The sequence below is a fragment of the Artemia sp. Qi Xiang Cuo genome, chromosome 8 (genome assembly GCF_049724085.1).
Source record: "Artemia sp. Qi Xiang Cuo chromosome 8, ASM4972408v1, whole genome shotgun sequence".
In the NCBI taxonomy this organism is placed as follows: Eukaryota; Metazoa; Arthropoda; class Branchiopoda; order Anostraca; family Artemiidae; genus Artemia; species Artemia sp. Qi Xiang Cuo.
In genome coordinates this window covers 63,606,455-63,630,711 of record NC_142801.1, presented here as the reverse complement: position 1 = coordinate 63,630,711, position 24,257 = coordinate 63,606,455, and the positions used below count along the sequence as shown (strand labels likewise).

Below are 24,257 nucleotides of genomic sequence, written 5' to 3'. Positions count from 1 at the left end.
TCTGGCTCTTCATTCTCGGTGCGAACAAAAAGCTCCTCCCACTTATTTCTGCACTTATTGTCCACTTATTGGTTGAGCCGGCCAAGTGGTTTTGTCAGTACTTGTTCCGTAGGTGATTATTTTTTGTCTACCCGTGAAAAGATCTAATGCCGCTTATGTTTATACCGGTTTATACATTCTCTGGAGCAATCGCACCTCGGTCCGGGTTTTTATAATGGGTGAGATAGGGAAAGATCATACTGCTAATCATATAAACTGTGTTGCAGTTTGATGAAATTGAGAATAAACTGTACGTTCTCAAAACGTGACCTTGGCTGTGGAAAACAGCTTCTCAACAGTCTGTGAGTAGAGAGGGAGGTGCTACTCCAATCACTCACCCCTGCTGCCACCTACAACTTTTTTTTACATATTTAATATCTGTTTGTTGTCAGTGAGAATGGAAAAACAGGAACTTTGTCACATATATGTATGTTTTCATGCATGGTTATTTTTGTTGGTCAAATCATTTGATGTTTTTCATAGATGTTTATTGGTTTTTGTCAGTGAGAATTTGAAAACCATTAACTTTCTCACATTTTTTTATGTTTTCTTGGTTTTTGTCAGTGAGAATGAAAAACAGGAACTATCTCACATTTATGTCTGTTTTCATGGATGGTTATGTGTGTTGGTCGATTTATTTGATGTTTTTCATGGATGTCAACAGCAATTTATGGTTTTTGTCAGTGAGAATGGAAAAACAGGAACTTTCCCACTTTCATGGATTATTGAGTCTAATGGGAGCAGGTCAATGACACTTCCTTCTTGTTGTAGTTCGAGGCAAATGTTATGAGTTTCCCGGAAACAGTTAGATCACGTGTTTCCTTCTCAGCCAATCAGAGGGCTTGCTTATATAATAATTTGCCCTTGAGATTTCGTATATAACGGGCATGCAATGTAATTAAATTATCAGAAAGTATTTTGACACAACGGATAAATTTGATGAATTAGAAGCCATGCCAACTTCAATTTGCAATGTAAGTAAATTTTTTATTTTCAAATAAAATTATTTTCCTTCGTCACCCCCCAGTATATTCACGTAAATCCCTCCCCCCCCCTCAAACCTAACCACCTTGCAATCTTTATACTCGATGGAAAACGTAAAATATATTCTATATACCCTCGAAACCTACCCCCCCCCCATTGTTTTACAATCAAATTCTCGCAAAAAGAAATAATTCTCTTTTCTTTAAATTCCTTCCTTCTATATTTCCAGCTAAAGTGGCTACTGACTTCTGTCAATTTTTAATGAAAATTCCGTTCTGTTTTGACACAATCTCCAGTGCGAGGTTAAAATTAGCTATCACCCCTTTTCCCTCTGTGTTTACGAACGCAGCGGCCAAAGTCAAAGGAACTATTCTTCCGTCAAAATTAAAACACAATGATGCAATAATTAAGCACAGACGTAATGCTCTATTTTGGGGGAGTGAAATGGATGATTTTCAAATTAAGGTCTAACAGTATATTTAAGACATTATGTAAAAGGGGGGAGAGGGGACAACGCCTCACTTCTAACAGCTTCGTTGTAAGTAAATTATGTAAAAGGGACAAGAGGGGCAACGTCTCACTTCTAACAGCTTCGTTGTAAGTAAATTATGTAAAAGGGAGGGGGCAATGTCTCAATTCTACCGCCATCAGTGTAAAATAAAAACAAACTGTGCAAGGCTAGAAAGATAGGCAATCGAGGTTTTCAGTGCTTTTACGTATTTCAGTGTTTGTCTGAAAATAGCGGTCAGCTAATTTTGTCTGCAAATTAGCGATAGACCTAGGGTGGGTTAATTTTCCTAAATTTAGGGGAGGGGGCGTGAATCCGTTATTTTTGATGGGGAGGGGGTTAGCACTTTTAATAGTGACAAAATAGAAATGAAAATAATTGTTTCTTACTTCAGTGTCTAACCATGTCTCTTCGAAATTTAGCGATTTTAGCTATAACAATTTTCCTAAATTTAGGGTAGGGGGGGCGTGTATCCAGGATTTTTGTTGGGGAGGGGGTTAACGCTTTTAATGGTGACAAAATAGAAATGAAAAGATAATTGTTTCTTACTTCAGTGTCTAACCATTTCTCTTCGAAATTTAGCGATTTTAGCTATAACAATTTTCCTAAATTTAGGGGAGGGAGCATGAATCCTTGATTTTTGTTGGGGAATGGGTTAACTCTTTTAATGGTGACAAAATAGAAAATGAAAAGATAATTGTTTCTTACTTCGTTGTGCGAACCATTTTTCTTTGATATTTTACTGATTTTAGCTATAGCATTTGGTTAAAAGTTAGTAAAATATAGTCTCTATTGACCGGGTATTTACTTGAATAAAAAACCGAACGTTCAGATAATAATACATTGAGTTATTTTTGATAAATGTTGAAACTATTATAATCAAAATTTTATTTTAAGAGATTAGTCTGCTTTCGACAAAGATTTCTCTTTACATACTGCAAATTTCCACAAGGTGATTGATACATGGCCCTTCTAAATGTGATAGAAGCTACTACACCCTGCTTCAATCTCTTTTTACGTATTCAAACTGAATGTTCGTATAACAATGCTTTGAGTTATTCCTCAGAAAATTGACCCCTCCAAATATTTACGCAGAGGAGCGGGTGCTGAAATGTAAAACGTTACTTATTTGCCAATCATTTTCACAGTTTTCAAGTTGGGATCTTTGAACACACTCCCTCCTTCTCAGTTTATTCTATGAAAGTGAGCTGTATTTGTTAGAGTTTCAGAAACATTACATATTTATTTAATTTAAACACTTTTTTTTCAGATATAATAATGTTTGGTGTGATTGACACAGAATATATTGGTCTGAAATATTCCTCATGTGTCATTATTTTCGAAGCAGCTTTCTTACTCCTAGACAATCAACGACGTGAAATTCATTGCTATAAATGGAACATCAGATACAATATGTATAAGTACGAGAAAAACAGATGGAGTCCTACACTAAATTTTAGAAATTTAAATTTATTTTATGCTAAAGTCTTACGACCAAAGAGTGAACATGGCTATGAAATAAAACAAGTACACGAGAAAATGCAGGAAATATGCAGTTTTTTTGCTGTTCAAACTGTTTAGGTTAAGAGAAACATGTAAACTGATAAACTCTTGCTAGAAAAATGTGATAAAAACATAGAATAATTCAATTTAGAAGACTTCAAATGTTAGAAATACCTGCATTCAGTCCATGACCCAGAAGATGAAGTTAGATATTTCGCTCAATGGATACCGGAAAAGATACCTGACATGGAAAAATGCATCAGATATCCAAAGTCCTAAACTTGCTCCTCCTCATATCAAATGGATTAAGCTTCTTTTTTTTTTAAATATGTCATTATTTTTTTTTTCAAATGTTTTTAAATATTTTTAAGCAATAAATATATTAAACCTTAACAGTTTTATTATTTAGAATAGTCTATCGCCATGAAAATTATAATTTCATATTCAAAATGTCAGGGAACACACTTTCAAGTTCAGAATCTTGGAGAACCCTAAATAGTCACCCCTAAAAAGTTAAGTTAACACTCAAAAGTTAAAAGAATTTCCCTGAAATTACACTTTCAGATTCATTAGATCAGGGTACAAACTTTCAGGTTCAGCATATAGGAGAACCCTAAATGCTCATCCTTAAAAAGGTAAGTTAACCCTAAACGCTTAAAGAATTTCTCTGAAATCACACTTTCAGGCTCAGAATGTAGGAGAACCCTAAATGCTCATCCATAAAAAAGGTAAGTTAACCCTAAACTCTTAAAGAAATTCACTGAAATCACACTTTCAGGTTAGGTTAGGTAGGACCCCGACCCACACTACCATTACCCCGAACTAACCCCCGGCCCCACAGCCCCCCGGGACCCAAAAGACCCTCCACTGGCCCCTACAGAACATTTCAAAAGGCGTTATTGTATCTTTAAAGAACAAGTTCTTTCATTAATGTCCCTCCCAAACCCAATTTACAAGTTGAAGTACTTATCTTTTTCATCCACAACTTTACTTTACAGCTTTTAGGATACCCCAACACCAAGCAATACTTTTCAAATGGCATTTCAGAACAAGTTATTTTCTTAATGTCATTCCTAAACCCATTTTACAAGTTGAAGTTCCCATCCTTTTCACCCACAACTTTACTTTACAGCTTTTTGAATGCTCCAACTCCAAGCAATACTTTTCAAAGACCAATTCAGAGCAAGTTAATTTCTTAATGTCCATCCTAAACCCATTTTACAAATTGAAGTACCCATCCTTTTCACACACAACATTACTTTACAGCTTTTGAATGCCCCAACACATAGCAATACTTTTCAAATGGCATTTCAGAACAAGTTATTTTCTTAATGTCCCTCCTAAACCCATTTTACAAGTTGAAGTACCCATCCTTTTCAACCCACAACTTTACTTTACAGCTTTTTGGATGCCCCAACACCAAGAAATACCTTTTAAAAGGGCATTTCAGAGCAACATCTCTTCTTAATGTTCATTCTAAACCCATTTTCCAACTTGAAGCATCCTTCCTTTTCACCCACTACTTTACTTTACAGCTTTTTGGATACCTCAGCATCAAGGAATACATATCAAAAGGCATTCCAGAGCAAGTTCATTTCTTAATGTCCCTTCTAAACCCATATTCCAACTTGAAGTAGCAATCCTTTTCACCCACAACTTTACTTTACAGCTTTTTGAATGCTCCAACACCAATCAATACCTTACAAATGCATTTCAGAGCAACTTCTTTTCTTAATGTCCCTTCTAAACCCATTTTCCAACTTGAAGTACCCATCCTTCTCATCCACAACTTTACTTTACAGCTTTTTGGATACCTCAACACCAAGAAATACTGTTCAAAAGGCATTTCAGAGCAAGTTCCTTTCTTAAAGTTAGGTTAGTTTAAGTTAGGTTAGGCTAGGTTAGCCTTCGTCCGCGCGCGCACGTAGGCTAAACTAGCCGAACCTAACTTAACCTACCCTAGCTTAATCTAGTATATCCTAACCTAACCATTCACCTAACTTATTGCCTGTCTCTCACCTAACCTAACCTAGGTGAAGCGTACGTAGGATAACCTAACCTAATCTAAACTAACTTAATCTATCCTAACTTAAGTATTTTCTTGGGTTTGAGGTATCCTAAAAGCTATAAAGTAGAGTGGTGGGTGAAAAAGATAAGTACTTCAACTTGTAAAATGGGTTTAGGAGGGACATTAAGAAAGTAACTTGCTCTGAAATGGTCTTTGAAAAGTATTTCTTGGTGTTAAGTTATCCCCAAAGCTGTAAAGTATAGTTTTGGATGAAAAAGATAAGTAATTCAACTTGGGTTTAGGAGGGACATTAAGAAAGTAACTTGCTCTGAAATGGTCTTTGAAAAGTATTTCTTGGTGTTGAGGTATCCTAAAAGCTGTAAAGTATAGTTTTGGGTGAAAAAGATAAGTACTTCAACTTGTAAAATGGGTTTAGGATGGACATTAAGAAAGTAACTTGATCTGAAATGGTCTTTGAAAAGTATTTCTTGGTGTTGAGGTATCCTAAAAGCTGTAAAGTATAGTTGTGGGTGAAAAAGATAAGTACATCAAGTTGTAAAATGGGTTTAGGAGGGACCTTAAGAAAGTAACTTTCTCTGAAATGGTCTTTGAAAAGTATTTCTTGGTGTTGAGGTATAATAAAAGCTGTAAAGTATAGTTCTGGGTGAAAAAGATAAGTACTTCAACTTGTAAAATGGGTTTAGGAGGGACATTAAGAAAAGAAATTGTTCTGAAACGCCATTGAAAAGTATTGCTTGGCTTTGGGGTAAGCTACAAGCAGTAGAGTATACGTGTTTGTTTAAAAGATAAGTAAATCAAATTGTAAGATTGTCTTAGGAGGTGCATTATGACATTAACTAGCTATGAGATGGTCATTGGAAAGTATTTCTTTGTTTTGAGGTATCAAAAGACCTGTATAGTCAAGTATTTGGAGAAAAAGATACGTACTTCCACTTGTAAAATGGGTTTAGAAGGATCATTAAGAAGTAACTTGCTCTGAAATGTCTTTTGAAACTACTTCTTGGTGTTGAGGTATCCAAAAAGCTGTAAAGTAAAGTTGTGGGTGAAAAAGATAAGTACTTCAACTTGTAAAATGTGTTTAGAAGGATCATTAAGAAGTAACTTGCTCTGAAATGTCTTTTGAAACTATTTCTTGGTGTTGAGGCATCCAAAAAGGTGTAAAGTAAAGTTGGGGGGTGAAACGGATGGGTACTTCAAGTTGGAAAATGGGCATAGAAGAGGTATTAAGAAAGGAACTTGCTCTGAAATGTCTTTTAAAAAGTATTGCTTGGTGTTGAGGTATCCAAAAAACTGTAAAGTAAAGTTGTGGGTGAAAAGGATGGGTACTTCAAGTTGGAAAATGGGTTTAGAAGGGACATTAAGAAAGGAACTTGCTCTGAAATGTCTTTTGAAAAGTATTTCTTGGTGTTGAGATAACCAAAAAGCTGTAAAGTAAAGTTGTGGGTGAAAAGAAGGGGTACTTCAAGTTAGAAAATGGGTTTAGAATGGACATTAAGAAAGGAAATTGCTCTGAAATGTCTTTTTAAAAGGTATTTCTTGGTGTTGAGATATCCAAAAAGCTGTAAAGTAAAGTTGTGGGTGAAACGGATGGGTACTACAAGTTGGAACATGGGTTTAGAAGGGACATTAAGAAAGGAACTTGCTCTGAAATGTCTTTTGAAAAGTATTGCTTGGTGTTGAGGTAACCAAAAAGCTGTAAAGTAAAGTTGTGGGTGAAAAGTATGGGTACTTCAATTTGGAAAATGGGTTAGAAGGGACATTAAGAAAGGAAATTGCTCTGAAATGTCTTTTGAAATGTATTTCTTGGTGTTGAGATATCCAAAAAGCTGTAAAGTAAAGTTGTGGGTGAAACGGATGGGTACTTCAACTTGTAAAATGGGTTTAGGAGGGACATTAAGAAAGGAAATTGCTCTGAAATGTCTTTTGAAAAGTATTTCTTGGTGTTGAGGTAACCAAAAAGCTGTAAAGTAAAGTTGTGTGTGAAACGGATGGGTACTTCAAGTTGGAAAATGGGTTAGAAGGGAAATTAAGAAAGGAAATTGCTCTGAAATGCCTTTTGAAAAGTATTTCTTGGTGTTGAGGTATCCAAAAAGCTTAAAAGTAAAGTTCAGGGTGAAACGGATGGGTACTTCAAGTTGGAAAAAGGGTTTAGAAGGGACATTAAGAAAGGAACTTCCTCTGAAATGTCCTTTGAAAGGTATTTCTTGGTGTTGAGGTATCTAAAACGCTGTAAAGTAAAGTTGTGGGTGAAAAGGATGGGTACTTCAAGTTGGAAAATGGGTTTAGAAGGGACATTAAGAAAGGAACTTACTCTGAAATGCCTTTTGAAAGGTATTTCTTGGTGTTGAGGTATCCAAAAAGCTGTAATGTATAGTTTTGGGTGAAAAGGATGGGTACTTCAAGTTGGAAAAAGGGTATAGAAGGGACATTAAGAAAAAATTGTTCTGAAATGCCTTTGCTTGATGTTTGGGTGTGGAAACAATGCGTAAAGTAATGTTGTGTGTGAAAAAGATGGGGTACTTCAAGTTGGAAAATGGGTTTAGAAGGGACATTAAGAAAGGATGTTGCTCTGAAATGCCTTTTGAAAGGTATTTTTTGGTGTTGAGGTATCCAAAAAGCTGTAAAGTAAAGTTTTGGTTGAAATGGATGGATGCTTCAACTTGTAAAAAGGGTTTAGGAAGGACTTTAAGAAAAGAACTTGCTCTGAAATTTCTTTTGAAAAGTATTTCTTGGTGTTGAGGTATCCAAAAAGCTGTAAAGTAAAGTTGTGGATGAGAAGGATGGGTACTTCAAGTTGGAGAATGGGTTTAGAATTGACATTAAGAAAAGAAGTTGCTCTTAAATGCCTTTGAAAGGTATTGCTTGGTGTTGGAGCATTCAAAAAGCTGTAAAGTAAAGTCGTGGGTGAAAAGGATTTGTACTTCAAGTTGGAAAATGGGTTTAGAAGGGACATTAAGAAAGGAACTTGCTCTGAAATGACTTTTGAAAGGTATTTCTTGATGTTGAGGTATCCAAAAAGCTGTAAAGTAAAGTCGTGGGTGAAAAGGAAGGATGCTTCAAGTTGGAAAATGGGTTTAGAATGAACATTAAGAAGAGATGATGCTCTGAAATGTCCTTTGAAAAGGTATTTCTTGGTGTTGAGGTATCCAAAAAGCTGTAAAGTAAAGTTGTGGGTTGAAAAGGATGGGTACCTCAACTTGTAAAATGGGTTTAGGAGGGACATTAAGAAAATAACTTGTTCTGAAATGCCATTTGAAAAGTATTGCTATGTGTTGGGGCATTCAAAAGCTGTAAAGTAATGTTGTGTGTGAAAAGGATGGGTACTTCAATTTGTAAAATGGGTTTAGGATGGACATTAAGAAATTAACTTGCTCTGAATTGGTCTTTGAAAAGTATTGCTTGGAGTTGGAGCATTCAAAAAGCTGTAAAGTAAAGTTGTGGGTGAAAAGGATGGGAACTTCAACTTGTAAAATGGGTTTAGGAATGACATTAAGAAAGTAACTTGTTCTGAAATGCCATTTGAACAGTATTGCTTGATGTTGAGGTATCCTAAAAGCTATAAAGTATAGTTTTGGATGAAAAAGATAAGTACTTTAACTTGTAAATTGGGCTTAATAGGTACATTAAGGAAAGAACTTGTTCTGTAAAGATATAATAACGCCTTTGAAAAGTTCTGCCGGGGCCGGTGGGTCGGTGGGGGCCCGGGGGGCTTTGGGACCAGGGGTTACTTCGGGGTTGGGGTAATGGGGGTCGGGATCCTACTTAACCTAACCTGAAAGTTTGATTTCAGTTAAATTCTTTAAGCGTTTAGGGTTAACTTACCTTTTTTAGGGATGAGCATTTAGGGTTCTCCAACAAGTTGAACCTGGAAGTGTGATTTAAGAGAATTTCTTTATTCGTTTAGGGTTAACTTACCTTTTTAGGGATGATCATTTAGCGTTCTCCTACATGCTGAACCTGAAAGTTTGTACCCTGACCTGTTGGATCTGAAAGTGTAATTTCAGGGAAATTCTTTAACCTTTTAGGGTTAACTTACCTTTTTAGGGGTGACTATTTAGGGTTCTCCAACATGCTGAACTTGAAAGTGTGTTCCCTGACCTTTTTAATCTGAAATTATAATTTTAATGGCGATATAATATTATAAATAATAAAACGGATTATGGTTAAAATTTTTATTTCTTAAACATATTTAAAAACATTTTAAAAAAAAATAATTACATATTTAAAAGAAAAAGTATATTAATCAATTTTATGTTATGAGGAACACGTTAATTACTTTTGATATATGATTCTTTTTTACATGTAAGGTATATTTTCCGGTATCCATTGAGTGAAATATCTAACTTCATCTTCTGGGTCATGTACTGAATGCAGGTATTTCTCACATTTGACGTCTTCTAAATTGAATAGTACTATTCTTTTCTCTCATTTTTCTAGTATTATTGTGTCATTTGTCACGTTATTCTTAATATGAATAGTTTTAGAGCCGAAAAAACTGCTAATTTTCTTAATATTCTCCTTTACATGTTTTACATCTTAGACAGGTTCTTGATGTGGTCTCAATATTTTAAAGAACAATCCAGATTGATTTTTAAAATTTATTGTTGGACTACATCTGTTTTCTCGTACTTATACATATTGTATCTGATGTTCCATTTATAGCAATGAATTTCACGTCGTTGATTGTCTAGGAGTATGAAAGCTGCTTCGAAAATAATGCCAGATGAGGAATATTTCAGACCAATATATTCTGTGTCAATCACACCAAACATTATTATATCTGAAAAAAAAAGTGTTTAAATTAAATAAATATGTAATGTTTCTGAAACTCTAACAAATACATCTCACTTTCATAGGATAGACCGAAAAGGAGGGAGTGTCTTCAAAGATCCCAACTTGAAAACTGTGACAATAATTGGCAAATAAGTAACGTTTTACATTTCAGTACCCGCTCCTCTGAGTAAATATTTGGAGGGGTCAATTTTCTGAGGAATAACTCAAAGCATTGTTATACGAACATTCAGTTTGAATACGTAAAAAGATATTGAAGCAGGGTGTAGTAGCTTCTATCACATTTAGAAGTGCCATGGATCAATCACCTTGTGGAAATTTGCCGTATGTAAAGAGAAATCTTTGTCGAAAGCAACCTAAACTCTGAAAATCATAGTTTGATTATAATAAATTCAAATTTTCTCAGAAATAACTCAAAGCATTATTATACTAACGTTCAGTTTTTTTTCAAGCGCATGACAGATCAATAACGAATATATCTTACTACCTTTTATTCAAATGCTATAGCTAAAATCGCTAAAATATCAAAGAGAAATGGTTCGCACAACGAAGTAAGAAACAATTATCTTTTCAATTTCTATTTTGTCACCATTAAAAGCGTTAACCCATTCCCCAAAAAAAATCACGGGTTCACGCCCCCTCCCCTACATTTAGGAAACTTGTTATAGCTAAAATCGCTAAATTTCGAAGAGAAATGGTTAGACACTGAAGTAAGAAACAATTATCTTTTCATTTCTATTTTGTCACTATTAAAAGCGTTAACCCCCTCCCCAACAAATATCCTGGATTCACACCCCCCTCCCCTAAATTTAGGAAAATTGTTATAGCTAAAATCGCTAAATTTCGAAGAGAAATGGTTAGACACTGAAGTAAAAAACAATTATCTTTTCATTTCTATTTTGTCACTATTAAAAGTGCTAACCCCCTCCCCAACAGAAATCACGGATTCACGCCCCCTCCCCTAAATTTAGGAAAATTAACCCACCCTTAGGTCTATCGCAAATGTGCAGACAAAATTAGCTGACTGCTATTTTCCGACAAACACTGAATTACGTAAAAGCACTGAAAACCTTAATTGCCTATCTTTCTAAACTTGCGCAGTTTGTTTTTATTTCACACTGATGTCGGTAGAATTGATGGCATTGCCCCCCTCCGTTTTACATAATTTACTTACAACAAAGCTGTTAGAAGTGAGGTGTTGCCCCCTCTCCCCCCTTTTACATAATGTCTTAAATATATTGTTAGACCTTAATTTGAAAATAATCCATTTCACTCCCCCAAAATAGAGCATTACGTCTGTGCTTAATTATTGCATCATTGTGTTTTAATTTTGACGGAAGAATAGTTCCTTTGACTTTGGCCGCTGCGTTCGTAAACACAGAGGGAAAAGGGGTGATAGCTAATTTTAACCTCGCACTGGAGATTGTGTCAAAACAGAACGGAATTTTCATTAAAAATTGACAGAAGTCAGTAGCCACTTTAGCTGGAAATATAGAAGGAAGAAATTTAACGAAAAGAGAATTATTTCTTTTTGCGAGAATTTGATTGTAAAACAATGGGGGGGGGGTAGGTTTCGAGGGTATATAGAATATATTTTACGTTTTCCATCGAGTGTAAAGATTGCAAGGTGGTTAGGTTTGAGGGAGGGGGAGGGATTTACGTGAATATACTGGGGGTGACCACGGAAAATAGTTTTATTTTGAAAATAAAAAATGTACTTACATTGCAAATTGAAGTTGGTATGGCTTCTAATTCATCAAATTTATCCATTGTGTCACAATACTTTCTGATAATTTAATCACAATGCATGCCCGTTATATACGAAATCTCAAGGTCGAATTGTTATGTAAGCAAGCCCTCCGATTAACTGAGAAGGAAACACGTGATCTAACGGTTTCCGGGAAACACATAACATTCGCATTGAACAACAACAAGAAGGAAGTGTCATTGACCTGTCCCCATTAGACTCAATAATCCATGAAAGTGAGAAAGTTCCTGTTTTTCCATTCTCACTGACAAAAACCATAAGACATCCAAGAAAACATCAAATAAATTGACCCACACACATAACCATCCAAGAGAATATACATAAATGTGACAAAGTTCCTGTTTTTCATTCTCACTGACAAAAACCAAAAAAACATACAAAAATGTGAGAAAATTCCTGGTTTTCAAATTCTCACTGACAAAAACTAATAAACATCTATGAAAAACACCAAACGCTTTAACCAACAAACTTAACCATCCATGAAAACCTCCATATATTTGAAAAAGTTCCTATTTTTCCATTCTCACTAACACCAAATAGATAAAAAATATGTAAAAAAAAGTTGCAGATGGCAGCAGGGGTGAGTGATTGGAGTAGCACCTCCCTCTCTACTTCTGTGGTAAAGAACTGTAAGTAAGGAGCGACAAAGCTCAACAGTAACCGAAACTAAAAAGAAAACTGAACTTTTAGATCAGTAGATAAAGCAGATTTTAGGTCAGTAAGAGAATCAGCTTATTATACTGATTCCAAATATATTAGATTCACCAAGTTTAGTGTTACCCATCAAAAGTTACGAGTCCGAGATAATTTACCTGATTTTCAAAAAAGGGTTAAATACCTCCCTAAGAGCCAAGGACCCTTAATAAAAATCACACCACCAGATTCAGCGTATCAGAGAACCCAACTGAAGACGTTTCAACCTCCTATATAGAAAAATGTGGAATCTACATTTTTTTCCTAGAAGAAAGACCAAAATTCTCCTTAGTATCCTTTGATTTGAAAAAAAATATTTCTAATCGTTTTCCGACCACTCCAAAATACACCTTCCTTGTAATTTTTCCCGAAAATCCAAACAGGCTAAACATTTCCCCAGACAACTCCCCTCAGAACATCTCCACATGCAAAACTGAGCAGGGAAAGAGGAAGTCAGACAACAAAACAGAATTTCGTTAAAATTTCCTCAGTGTAAAATTTCCTCTGTAAAGCTCACCCCCAAAAATTTCCCTCCGCAAATAAAATTATCCCGATGGAAACCCACCTCAAGCACAAAATGCCCCCAACCGAAAAACTTCTGTGTCCTTCCAAATAACAAAGACTATACACATGCAATGGGTAAATTTTATAACCTACAACCCTTTTCCCACGGGCTTTTGGGGGTAATCTTACCCCGAAAGCCTAGTTATTGGGTTTTTCAATTATTTTGAACGAAATAGCTATCTCAAAATTTTAATAGATGACTTCAGGGGGAAAAGAGGCATGGGAGAGGAGTTACTCACCCTACAATATTTTGCATATTAAAAGGGGCACTAGAACTTCTAATTTCCGTTCGAATACACCTTCTCTTGATCTTCTAGGACCATTAGTTCGATACCGTCACCCCAGGGAGAAAAAAAAAACAAATGAACAAGCATCCGTAATATTTCTTCAGAAAAAAGGTGCAAAATTCCACATTTTTATATATAAGAGCATGAAACTTTTACAGTATAGGGTTCAGCGATATGCTGAATGTGAGGTAATTTTTATTAAGATCCTTTGACTTTTAGGCGGTAGTTTCCTACTTTTTTGAATATACGGCAAACTTTCTCAAGCTCGTAGCTTTTGATGGGTAACAGTAAACTTGATGAATCTAGTATATTTAGAATCAGCATAATAATCCAATTCCTTTGATGTACCTATTGATATTGAAGTCCCGTTTTTAAAGTTTCGATTGCTATTGAGCCGAGTCACTCCTTACTTAGAGTTGGTTGTTTCGAACTCTTGATTTCAACCCAACCCAAGCATTGTTCGCCTCGGTAAAACATTTCACAAACATTTCAACGAACAATCTGGTAATTACACAGGCATAAACTTCTACTGTCTTAAGAGATTCAAGTTCATAACAAGTCACTCCAATGGAATTTTTCATTTCAAGGGCATGTTTGCGATCGACAATAACGGACAATCATAAAGAAGGGTGTTTAAGTCCTTTAGGGTTCAGATAGTACGCGATATAGTAAGGGGAAGGACCTAGTAATTTTAGTTAAACTTCTATTAAACCCCATTCATAAAAAATGTGACAAGAGTGAATCTGGTAATTACACAGGCATAAACTTCTATTGTCTTAAGAGATTCAAATTAAACTTCACTAATCCTTATTTAATTGTATTTTTAATTAAATTGTAATGTATATTTGGACATATATTGATGTGTATCTGCCTCCCTCCCTCCTGAAAAAGTATGAGCTTAAAGAAGTTTTCTATTGTGGTGTTTTTTTTTTTGTTTTTCTTTATGTATATATATTAGAAAAATCCCACCTCCTCTCCTCTCGGTGACATAATAATCTTTTTCACTTAATTTCAACTTTTATGTCACTAACACAAATTTAAAAGCATTCTTTTATTTTTTAATTTGGGTAGCCAAACATAATTGACGAAGACAAGGCATACTACTATAAAATTTCAAAACCACAAAAAAAATACCATTACCGGTTTTAAAGGGTGCCCTTCCGCCACAGGGCACCCTTTTCACCGTGGAAATACATTAATACTACATAAAGATTATTCTTAAAACCTTCTTCTCAATCAACTATACATCATCCTCCCTCCTCCCAATCTTCCCTCAGGCCCATAACACACCTAGGAGGAGTAGAATGCTGTGCCCTTATAATATCTTTAGGCACGCCATTTTAATCCTTCTTTAGTAACACACAAATAAACCACTAAATTCTTTATAATACCCTTTTGGCTACTCAAAATTCATACATTAACTATTAAAATATTCATTTAAATTCTTTTATCTTAATACTAACATTATTTCCCCATTTTTTTTTAAATTCTCAATTTAACACTGTTTATACTTTATACCATTTAAATACAAATTTTCAAATTTAAAACTCAATTTCACTCATCCATTCCACATTCACTCTCTCCCTCCATACTCGACTCCGTCTCAAGTCATCCACAGAACTTTCAAGCCAAACATTCGCCAAAGGAATTTTGACTTGCTTTTGACGTTTCCGCATTTTCCACACATTGTATGCTTACACCTGTCACTAAAAACCACAGCGCATAGTTCCTTGGCTTATCTTTAACACAAAAGAACAGCTTTCGAGCTTTGTTCTTTTCTTCTACAGACATTCTTTTTATTCCTTCATTTTCTAATATTTCCAATAATCCTTGGGGTAATCCACCGTTCGGGGGGTATTGAATCAATGCGCACATCAGTCCGTCGAGCACTTTGTCTCCACACATTGAACAAGTAGGCCTTTGGGTTTCCAATATGCGACTAACTATGTCACTAAAGGGTAAGATTCCATGAATCATGCAGTACACAGACTTTTTCTGTTCATAACTAAACGGCAATTCGCTTAGATTTTTAAAAGATAACTGAAAATCAATCAACGGCTCCCTTTTTCTAGCTCTATAATTTGGTTCTTTCTCACTTCTAAAAACATCCCGCGGTACCTTCTTTAGTTCCTCCTTTCCCAAGTCACATATCAGTGCTACCAGTTCCTTTGCTTTCTTCAGAGGGCTGACAATCCACCGCAGAGGGGTTGGAAGAGGGGTCTATTGTGGTCTTTGAGGTCAATTCGTTGGACTGGTATATACATTTCATAGTTTTCAAAATCAGCTGTTTTTTAATTTTTTTTTTGTACCCCTTGTTAGGGGCACATTTAACCCGTATTACCCCGTGTTAATGCTACCCCGTGTTAGGGATACCATTCCCTCTTGATTGATTTTAAGAAACAAATGCCTTTAACTGAAATAAGAATTACGGGAGTAAGTATGATTTTAGAACTTATTCATAAAACTACGTCATGTTTTTTTTTGTCTTTTCTTTTCTTTTTTTTTTTTGAAGATATTTAATTATTTTTATGAAAATATTAAAGAAAGTAAAAGCAATTTAGGCACGGGAGATTTAATAAAAATTTGTGAGAAAGAGCTAAATAAAAGATACAAACAAAACTGCCTTTCCATTACACAAATAACAAAAGGTAAAACAACTAGGAATTATTTTAACTACTTTATCAGAAATAATTTAAATTTCGCTCTCTTAAAATTATTCCTCGTAGTATTTTCTTTTCTTATTTATAAAAATTGCTAATAGTTTAGATTTTGTATTTATGATGGTGTCACAAATTAGTTTTCCTCTTCTTGACGCTTTAAGATTGACCAGCTTCTTTTCTTCTTGGTGCTTTAAGGCGAACTTACTTTTTAACTTTTTTGCTCTTAAAGATAAAATCTTTTATGCAAAACTGCCAAGTGTCAGTATACAGCTTAACACAGTTTCAGCTGACGAGAAACAGTCCGTTCTTTTATGTTAATGGTAGCCGTGTTAGCTCGTAAGGGGTACCCTCAACTCTTGATCCTTAGAGACATTTTCTTCTTTATAATTCTGATAAAACGCATTTTATTATTTTACTCCGACAAAATTTTTTGGATGTCCTTTACCGCACATTTTTATGGTAGAAACTAGGCTTATTTGTTCTTTCCTAACTAACAAGAAACAGTTATTGTTAATATATATAAAAAACGCAAAATATTCAAAAGATAGTACAATGGGCAGCATTTATAAACATCTGTTCTAAGCACAGGGTCTTATTCTAGGTTTCAGCAAGTCAAAGAGTAGATATAGCGGGCGTTTTTTTAAGACAGTTAGGTTGAAAAAGGAAGCTGGAAACTCCTCGCAACTGGGACTTTCTGATGTACTCAATCAAGGATTTTTATGTCAAAAATACAACTCAAATATTGTTCAATTCTCTTCTATCTCTCATCTTCTTGATATCGGAATGAAGTTTATTTCATTGGCTTTTTTCTATTGTACTGTCACCGCTGTCAAACCTAAAGTCACACACTACTGAGATAATTGCGAAAAATCTTTGTTAAGTTGCTCTCAAAGAAAAAAGAAGAAGAAGTTCAATACAAATTTTACTCTCCTCGTCTGCATAGTCCTGCTGATTCTTGCTTTAAGAGCACCCGAACGAGCTACTTTTGGCAATTACCTCAGAGGTGTGAAATTTCACATATGACCTTGAGGCATAAATTATTTATGTTTACGTATATTATTCCCTTCAGTATTCTTGCAAATCTCAAAAGCCATCCGATCAGAAGATTTTAGTTTCTAAAGGTTGACAATATCCAACGGGATTGCATGGGTGGAGCTTTATCCAGTCCTATCCAAGCACGGGCAAAGCTTTATCCATTCCAATGACATTGCACGATATTGCACCGGCGGGCAAGTTTTGTTAGATAGCCGATGTAATTGAGGAACGTGTCGGCTCATGCATTTTGATAGGTGGGAGATATCTGGTCAAACCTAATAGATAATCTGGGTCTTAGGGATGAAATCCACGGTAATTCAACCAAAAGTAACAGAAAAAGATGAATCAAAAGACTATAAGCGGTTCGACGAAACGGGCAATTTCCTTTTATCAAAGGCAACGTTAAGTTTTAGGTCAAATTTGTATCCTAAATAGTTTTGATTCCTTCAATACTTACCTCTTTTCTCCAAATAATCTTCTTTGGCTGAGGATTACTGTCAAAATGGCACTCAAAATATGCATCTCCTCCTTGAGGTACTAGGCTATTCTCCAAATTACGGCCAAGTTTCAGCTCTACCTCCGGGGCGTCTATTATGAGAATATGATCGTTAATTATTATGGAACGAAATTCACTAGGCAGAGACTAGGGATAGGGAGAAATCCATTAGTGAGGTGGGAAATAAACTAACGGCAATTACGCATAATAGGGATTATTTATCTTAGGTAAATTCCCTGTAGGCCAAATAATAGCAGAAGAAAGGTAAAAGGAACACCATAAAGAAATGCATGAAAGAAGTGCAAATTTTTATTATGATAACTTTGCTTTTCTTCTTCAATCTAACCTAACCCCAAAAACACAGATTAAACTTTAAAAGACATGTTCTAAATTTAGACGTTTTTTGTGCATAATGAAAATAGGTAGCCCAATACAATTAACTGTCCGAAATAGATTTCAAATTTCCTAGATTTCAAACAGATTTGAGAGTTCAGGGTGCAAGAATAGATTCCAAAATTAAATGTTAAGATGACCAAGACCGCTTAAACTGGAATAAATTAGGGTGGTAAGGTAACATTTGATAGCGAAAAAATCGATGAAGTGGATACTTCACTTACCTGGGTAGCATTTATTAGTAAATGTGGTAAATAGAAACCAGCACCCACGTAGTTAAAAAAAAGTTCGGGAGAATAGGAAGATATATGTGCAAACCAAAGAAAAGAAATTTCTTCAAATTTTCAAGGAAAATTTGAAGTTATGGTAATGACAGGGGTTATTTATGGTGTTACATATTTCCCAGAATCACTGTCTACGGATAGTCTTAAGCACGAGTTTGACTGACTGCATTTCAAACAACAAGCTATAGGAAAATTGTGGCTCTATTCCCCATGCTATGGCTGCTATGAAATACGGTTGAGATGGCTACGAACAATTACGGATGTTGTTTGGGAATTATGACAAATTTCCAAACATCATTCTTTTAGGCCGTCCATCTGGGGTCAAACAAAAACAAGTTGCTTCCAAATAGGGTGGTAACGGATCATAAGGGGGAATCTAAAAGAAATCGGAAAATCATGAGAAAGGTAAAGAGTGCAAAATATTGATCGGAATGGAAGAAGAGCGTGTACTGCCGTGTTGGCCTTAGGTGGCTTGATGTTGCAATGAGTTTCTAGTAGAAGTTGTCGTAAAGAAAAGGTTTCTTTGAAAAAATATAAAATTGTGTGTTAAATCAGATATTACTAATGATTTTTTCAAACTTTTAAGCAACTGAACCAAATGGTTACTCAGAAGAAAATTTTGAAGACTTTAGAAATAAGTTTTCGTATGATTTCGTAATGTTCAAAATTCAGTAAGACAATTATCAATATAAAGCTTTTAGCCTAGTTTAAAACTAGTGCAGTGCATCCATTTTCTGGCAAAAAGATAATGCACGGATAATATTTTAACTTAAGTTTTGAGATAAAAAGTTTTAAAAGAGGAACAAAGTGGTATTAGGAAGGGAAGAGACGACGTGTCGACCAATTCTTCCCTCTTAAATTAATAATTGAGAAGTACCTGAGCCATCCAACGTCTTTAGTCCTAAGTTTTAAAGATTGTGAGCAAGCGTTTGATTTAGCTGATAGAAGAGTACCAGAAAAATACATTAACATGATTAGTGCTATGTACGAGAATAACACTGCTGTGGTTTGATTTAGCTGACTGTATACCAGAAAAATACATTAACATGATTAGTGCTATGTACGACAATAACACTGCTGCGGTTTTGGTAGAAAATGAGGTTAGCAGCTGGTTTCGTACTAAATTAGGATTCAAGCAGGGTTGTGCTGTATCCTCATTTATATGAATCTTTTTGATGGACTTTGTTCCAAGGAGCACAGCAAAGACACGGAATCAATTGAGGAAGTAAAGCTCTCCTAGACTTAATTGATGCTGATGATTTAAGTATCCTAGATGAAAATGTTAGCATTATGAATAAATTTTGGAGGCGTTGAAAGTTTGAGGGTACAAGAACAGGTTTGAAAATTAATGTTAAGAGAACTGAGTCACTATGACTATGAATATAAGCAAAGGTGAAGAGATAATGCTGGGTGACGAAATTATCAATCAAGTGAACAGCTTTACTTAACTAGGTAGTAATATTAGTAAAGACAGTGGGTGCAGCAAAGACGTTCAAAATAGAATGGGCCAAGGTCTAGGGTGTTTTTTCACAGTTGAAAAGAGTTTGGATGAATCAAAAGCTATGTCTGCGAAACAAGATTAGAATATTGGAAGCTACAGTGATGACATTGGTCCTGAAGCGTGGGTGCTCCAAAAGACAGAGCAGAATTTGCTATAGAAATTGCCTATAGATTGTTTTTGATTCCCGTCTGACTGAAAGTATCTCCATCATAAGCTCTACGAAAAATGCGGATCAACCCTGCTTTCTAAGGCTATAATGAAAGTAAGGCTGGGATGGCTAGGACACTTTCTGTAGATGAAAGATAGCAGAATGCCAAAGATCGGCCTTTTCACTTGTCTGCTGATCATCTAGGGCCGAAGGAAAAGCAGGTCACCCCCGAATGGGGCGGGAGGATGTCGTAAAGTAAAATTTAAGCAAAATAAGATTTTCTTTGTAGGCTGCAAAGAGGGAGACTCTGAATCATTTGGGATGGAGGAGGGGCATGCGTAGCTGTTTTGATCTCATGCGGTGTGGTGCTGCAGTGAGTTGTTAGTAGTAGTATTTTAAGTTCATTACACCATGATTGAAACAACTATAAAAATAGGATCAAATTACCTTATTTCCTTTCAAATCTTTTTGTTTTCATAATTTTCCCAAAAATTAGGTTCAATACAAAGTGACTTGTCTCCCCCTTTTCTTCCCTTTTTCCACCCCGACTCTATTATAAAGCTTTTTTCATCACGTAAAACTATCTATAGACTCAGTCAGACGATTTTGCGCCGCACACTTGGAAGTTACCTTGTGTTTATTCTTAACAAAAACTCACTTGACGATTTTTGCCAAATTGCGAGGTTACTTTATCTCAGAGGAGTTGTCCTGCACTCTCGGCTATTTAAATGCTAAGCTGATGTTGTAAATTTCCCTTTTTGTGAATATTGCAGCATGTTTTGGATGCCTTTCTGTGCGGTTAGGCTGTTCAATGTCCACAGAAAAAGGCCACATTTAATGATACCTTCGGTTTTGTATGAGCTGTCTCACTATGTCAGTACCAACATGCCGTATTATTCGGTGGCCATCGTCCTCCAGTGTTTAATTTTTCCTTTCTAGCTACTCATTGTTCTCTTTGTTATCCGATAATAACTATCCAGTTGCTGTATAATGTGTCCTGTTCCAAGTGTTTGGGTACCTGTATCGCCAAAGTCGTATGAGCCCCATGACATCAGCTAGACTATGTATGTTATTTTTTTTGTGTGTTATATGTCTGTTGCCTCTACCCTTTCTGTTCCGTCTTTTATTGCATATGTCATTCTTATGCTAGATTAAATAAAAAAATCAAGTTTTTTTAACTGAAAATAAGGAGCAACATTAAATTCAAAATGAACAGAAATTATTCCGTATATGAAAGGTTGCCCCCTCCTCAATTCTTTGCTCTTTATGCTAAAGCTGTTACCACTTTTAAAAAGCTTCCTATTCTAATAGAACGACTACTGTGTTTCTGTAGCCGTTCTTGAAAAATTGGGACAAACAGTAAAACTTAAGCGTAAAGAGCAAGATATTGAGGAGGGGGCAACCTTCCATATACGGAATAATTTCTGTTCATTTTGACATTTAATGTTGCTCTTTTTTAGTTTTATTTTTACCTTTGCTTAATGTCCAATGTGAAAATACTTAAAACAAACTCACACAGGAAAGGTTAACTTTAAAAACTAAAATAGCATAAAGATGTCGACAGCAACTGCTTCATATTTCCAAATATACATTTATTATTTTATAATTACTGTCAAAAGTAAATTTTTTGGCTTTATAATAACATACCTAAGACATTTTTGCATTCATTTTGTGTTTAAATTTTTATCATACGCATATTCGTTGATTTTCGAAATTTGTTACTTAAAAATTCAGTTTTCGAGGCATATGGACATCTCATGTCTGAGTAATCATAAAATAGATTTTTGGAACAGTGATAAGTCATAAATTAATATTATTAAATTATTATTAAATATTATGTTATTAAAATTATTATTATTATAATATATTTATAATATTATAAATATATATTATTATTATGCTATTATTATTATTATTGTTATATTATTATTATTATTATTATTTATAAATATTATTATTAAAGATTATATTATTAAATAGTCATAAAATATTAAATTGTTATTATAAATTATTATTAGTCATAAATGTCTAATCTAAAAATACATAAAAGAAACTCACATTGGACATCCAAAGTCAAAGAGCTTCCTGGATATTTCCTTGCATTGTACTTATTAGTCGAATTGATTTCAATCTTACATTCCAAGTCCTTTCCATGCATTTCTCTTGTCAGATTCAATGTTACACAACAATTCATTTCCATTTGCAAAACATTATTCTGCAAAATTAGAAATAAATGAAGATTCAGAACAAGATTCTGAAAAGAATCTGTGAAGTGAGCAAAGTTCAAGGAATGCATAATTTAAGTTTCAAATAAAGAATATTGGACGACAGGCATACAAAAAAAAATATAGCCCACACTCTTTTGTGAAAATCAACGGAACATTTCTAAGCCTCCGCCAACGTAACATATAAATTGAAGTCACTTTACCCACCCACCCCAAAGAATAATAATAATAAGAATGATAAGAAATTTTCCACTCGACCCTTCAGCCGTGGACGAAACAGGGTAGACATTACAAAACTAAGTTTTGGAAAGGATCATTTACAAAGAAAAGGACCTCCCCCTCCCCCCTTAGTCAAATATTTTATCCATTGCCGCAGAGATTTTAGTGTAATATCATTTTTTGAAAAATATTACTTTTGGCTAAATGAAAAAACATTTTCCGATGTTTATACATTTTTACCAACGGAAAAAAATGTCAAATTCACGACCCTATGAACAAGCCTTACGCGTTTGCCTGTTCTACCGTCAGAATCAGTGGTTCTCAGTTACTCAATTTCACGCCATTGGGGTAAAGTGATTTTATCTTACGCGGGTTTCCCCTAGTTATTACAAAGGACTATAGGATGAACAATATACTCAAAGATATATTCTAGGCCGTCAAATAATTCGGTATTTTTATTTTATTTAATTTTTTTGTCATAAGTTTTTGTATTTAGTTTGTGAAGCTTATGAATTTTTGTGAAGTTTTTGGGGATTTTATGAAGCTTGTTTGTTGACTAGGGATGTTTAGTTTGTAAACATAATTAAAGAATCTATTTAAAAACAATTAGAAGTGATGCCACTGTGTAGGTTAACATAAATTCCAGGGATTGTTATATCACCTCCAGTAGTTAGTATTGTTTAAAGTATCAAGTTTCAGTATTTTACCACAGTAAATAGCACTTTCTAGTACTACTTATACTCAACTGGCATTCTGATGGAAAAAGACGCACTAAGCAACAATATTAAATAAATCGGACTTGGTGCTTCCCAATAGAACTTTCTTATTCATCAGTAAAGGATTTTTCCACCTTTTGCTGCATATAATTGGCCATATTTTATTAGTGAGTCTTTACTGAAATTTTTTTTACAGAATTTGGGTTCCAGGGCTAATCTGGAGTGTGGAAACAAATATAAAAAATGGAAGAACGATTTCAAACTCAGGGGCTTGGAGATTCTCTAAGATATGCAGTTGCGATCTAAAAAGCAAAATGGGGCGTCGGAAGCTGCCAAAGGGACAAGTTGGAGGCTGAGAAAACTAAATAAGAGAGTGAAATGAAAATCTCAGAAAAATTTTTCTCAGAAAATGGTACTAATTCTAATTTAATAATTTCTAATATAACCAATTTTAATACAACTAATTTCTCAAAAAATGGTAGTCCCCAGATTATGAGAAACTTATAAGAGTGTAAACTGGTGCTAGTATCGATATCTCCTAGTTCCCAACAATTTTTAACACACCTTTCACACATTTTGTCAAGTAGTTCAGAGTATAAATTTTTTAAACGCCACTGCCTATCCTTTTACAAATTAAAATAAATGACAATATAGTAAAACGGGTATAATATTTTAAAAAAGACCCTGGACAAGAACAAAGAAGCAAACAATAAGTAATAAAAACTCCGAATATTTTGACTTCACATCCGAGAAAACGGAAAAAACATAAAAAAGCATAAAAAACAAAGTTAACAACACAAACGCTATAAAAAAGAAAGAGACAAAAAGAAAGCTAAACTTCAAATAAAATTATGAAAATGAAACTTCACACAGTACAAGATGTCTGCTATGTAATATGTGTATTTGTAGGATGGGTGTTGTGACAGGATTTTGGACTTGTATGTTAATATGAGTTTTCGTTTCGTCTATTTATTTTTCTATGACGTTTGTGTTGTTATCTTTGTTGTTTTTTTTTCATGTTTTGTTTAGGCTATTTTTCCCCCGTTAATAAAGACTACCGGATGTGAAGCCGAAATATCCGGATTTTTTTATTATTTAAATTTTACTTCATTTTTTCGACTGTCTAAAGTATTGTACTCGTTTTTCTATATTTTCATTTCATCAAATTAAAAGTTCACAGTAGCGAACACAGTAATTTCCAAGCAAGAATTTTCCCCTTTACCCCCTGTTTTCGTCCATGGGATACAAGTAGAGGAGAGATAATATCTCCGGGGTTGAGTGACATCACAGCCACACGCTCATTGAATACGACCGGTACAAGATCACTTGCCTCTTGCTAGACAAATCAGGGAGCTAGAAATACTGGGCTAAGTGACACCAGAGCACATTTCTCGGAAATTGATGAGCTTTAATT

General features: G+C 34.7%; 1 protein-coding gene across 1 annotated transcript in view; it reads right to left on the bottom strand.

Annotated features, from left to right (window-relative positions):
• LOC148949688 (protein turtle homolog B-like) overlaps window positions 1-24,257 on the bottom strand; it is a 211,503-nt gene that overhangs the window by 123,229 nt on the left and 64,017 nt on the right. The window contains exons 8-9 of the mRNA XM_089093061.1: window positions 21,742-21,898; window positions 17,319-17,449 (exon numbers count right to left, since the gene is read on the bottom strand). Coding sequence (XP_088949187.1) covers window positions 17,319-17,449; window positions 21,742-21,898 — 288 coding nt within the window. The remainder of the gene's footprint in view (window positions 1-17,318; window positions 17,450-21,741; window positions 21,899-24,257) is intronic.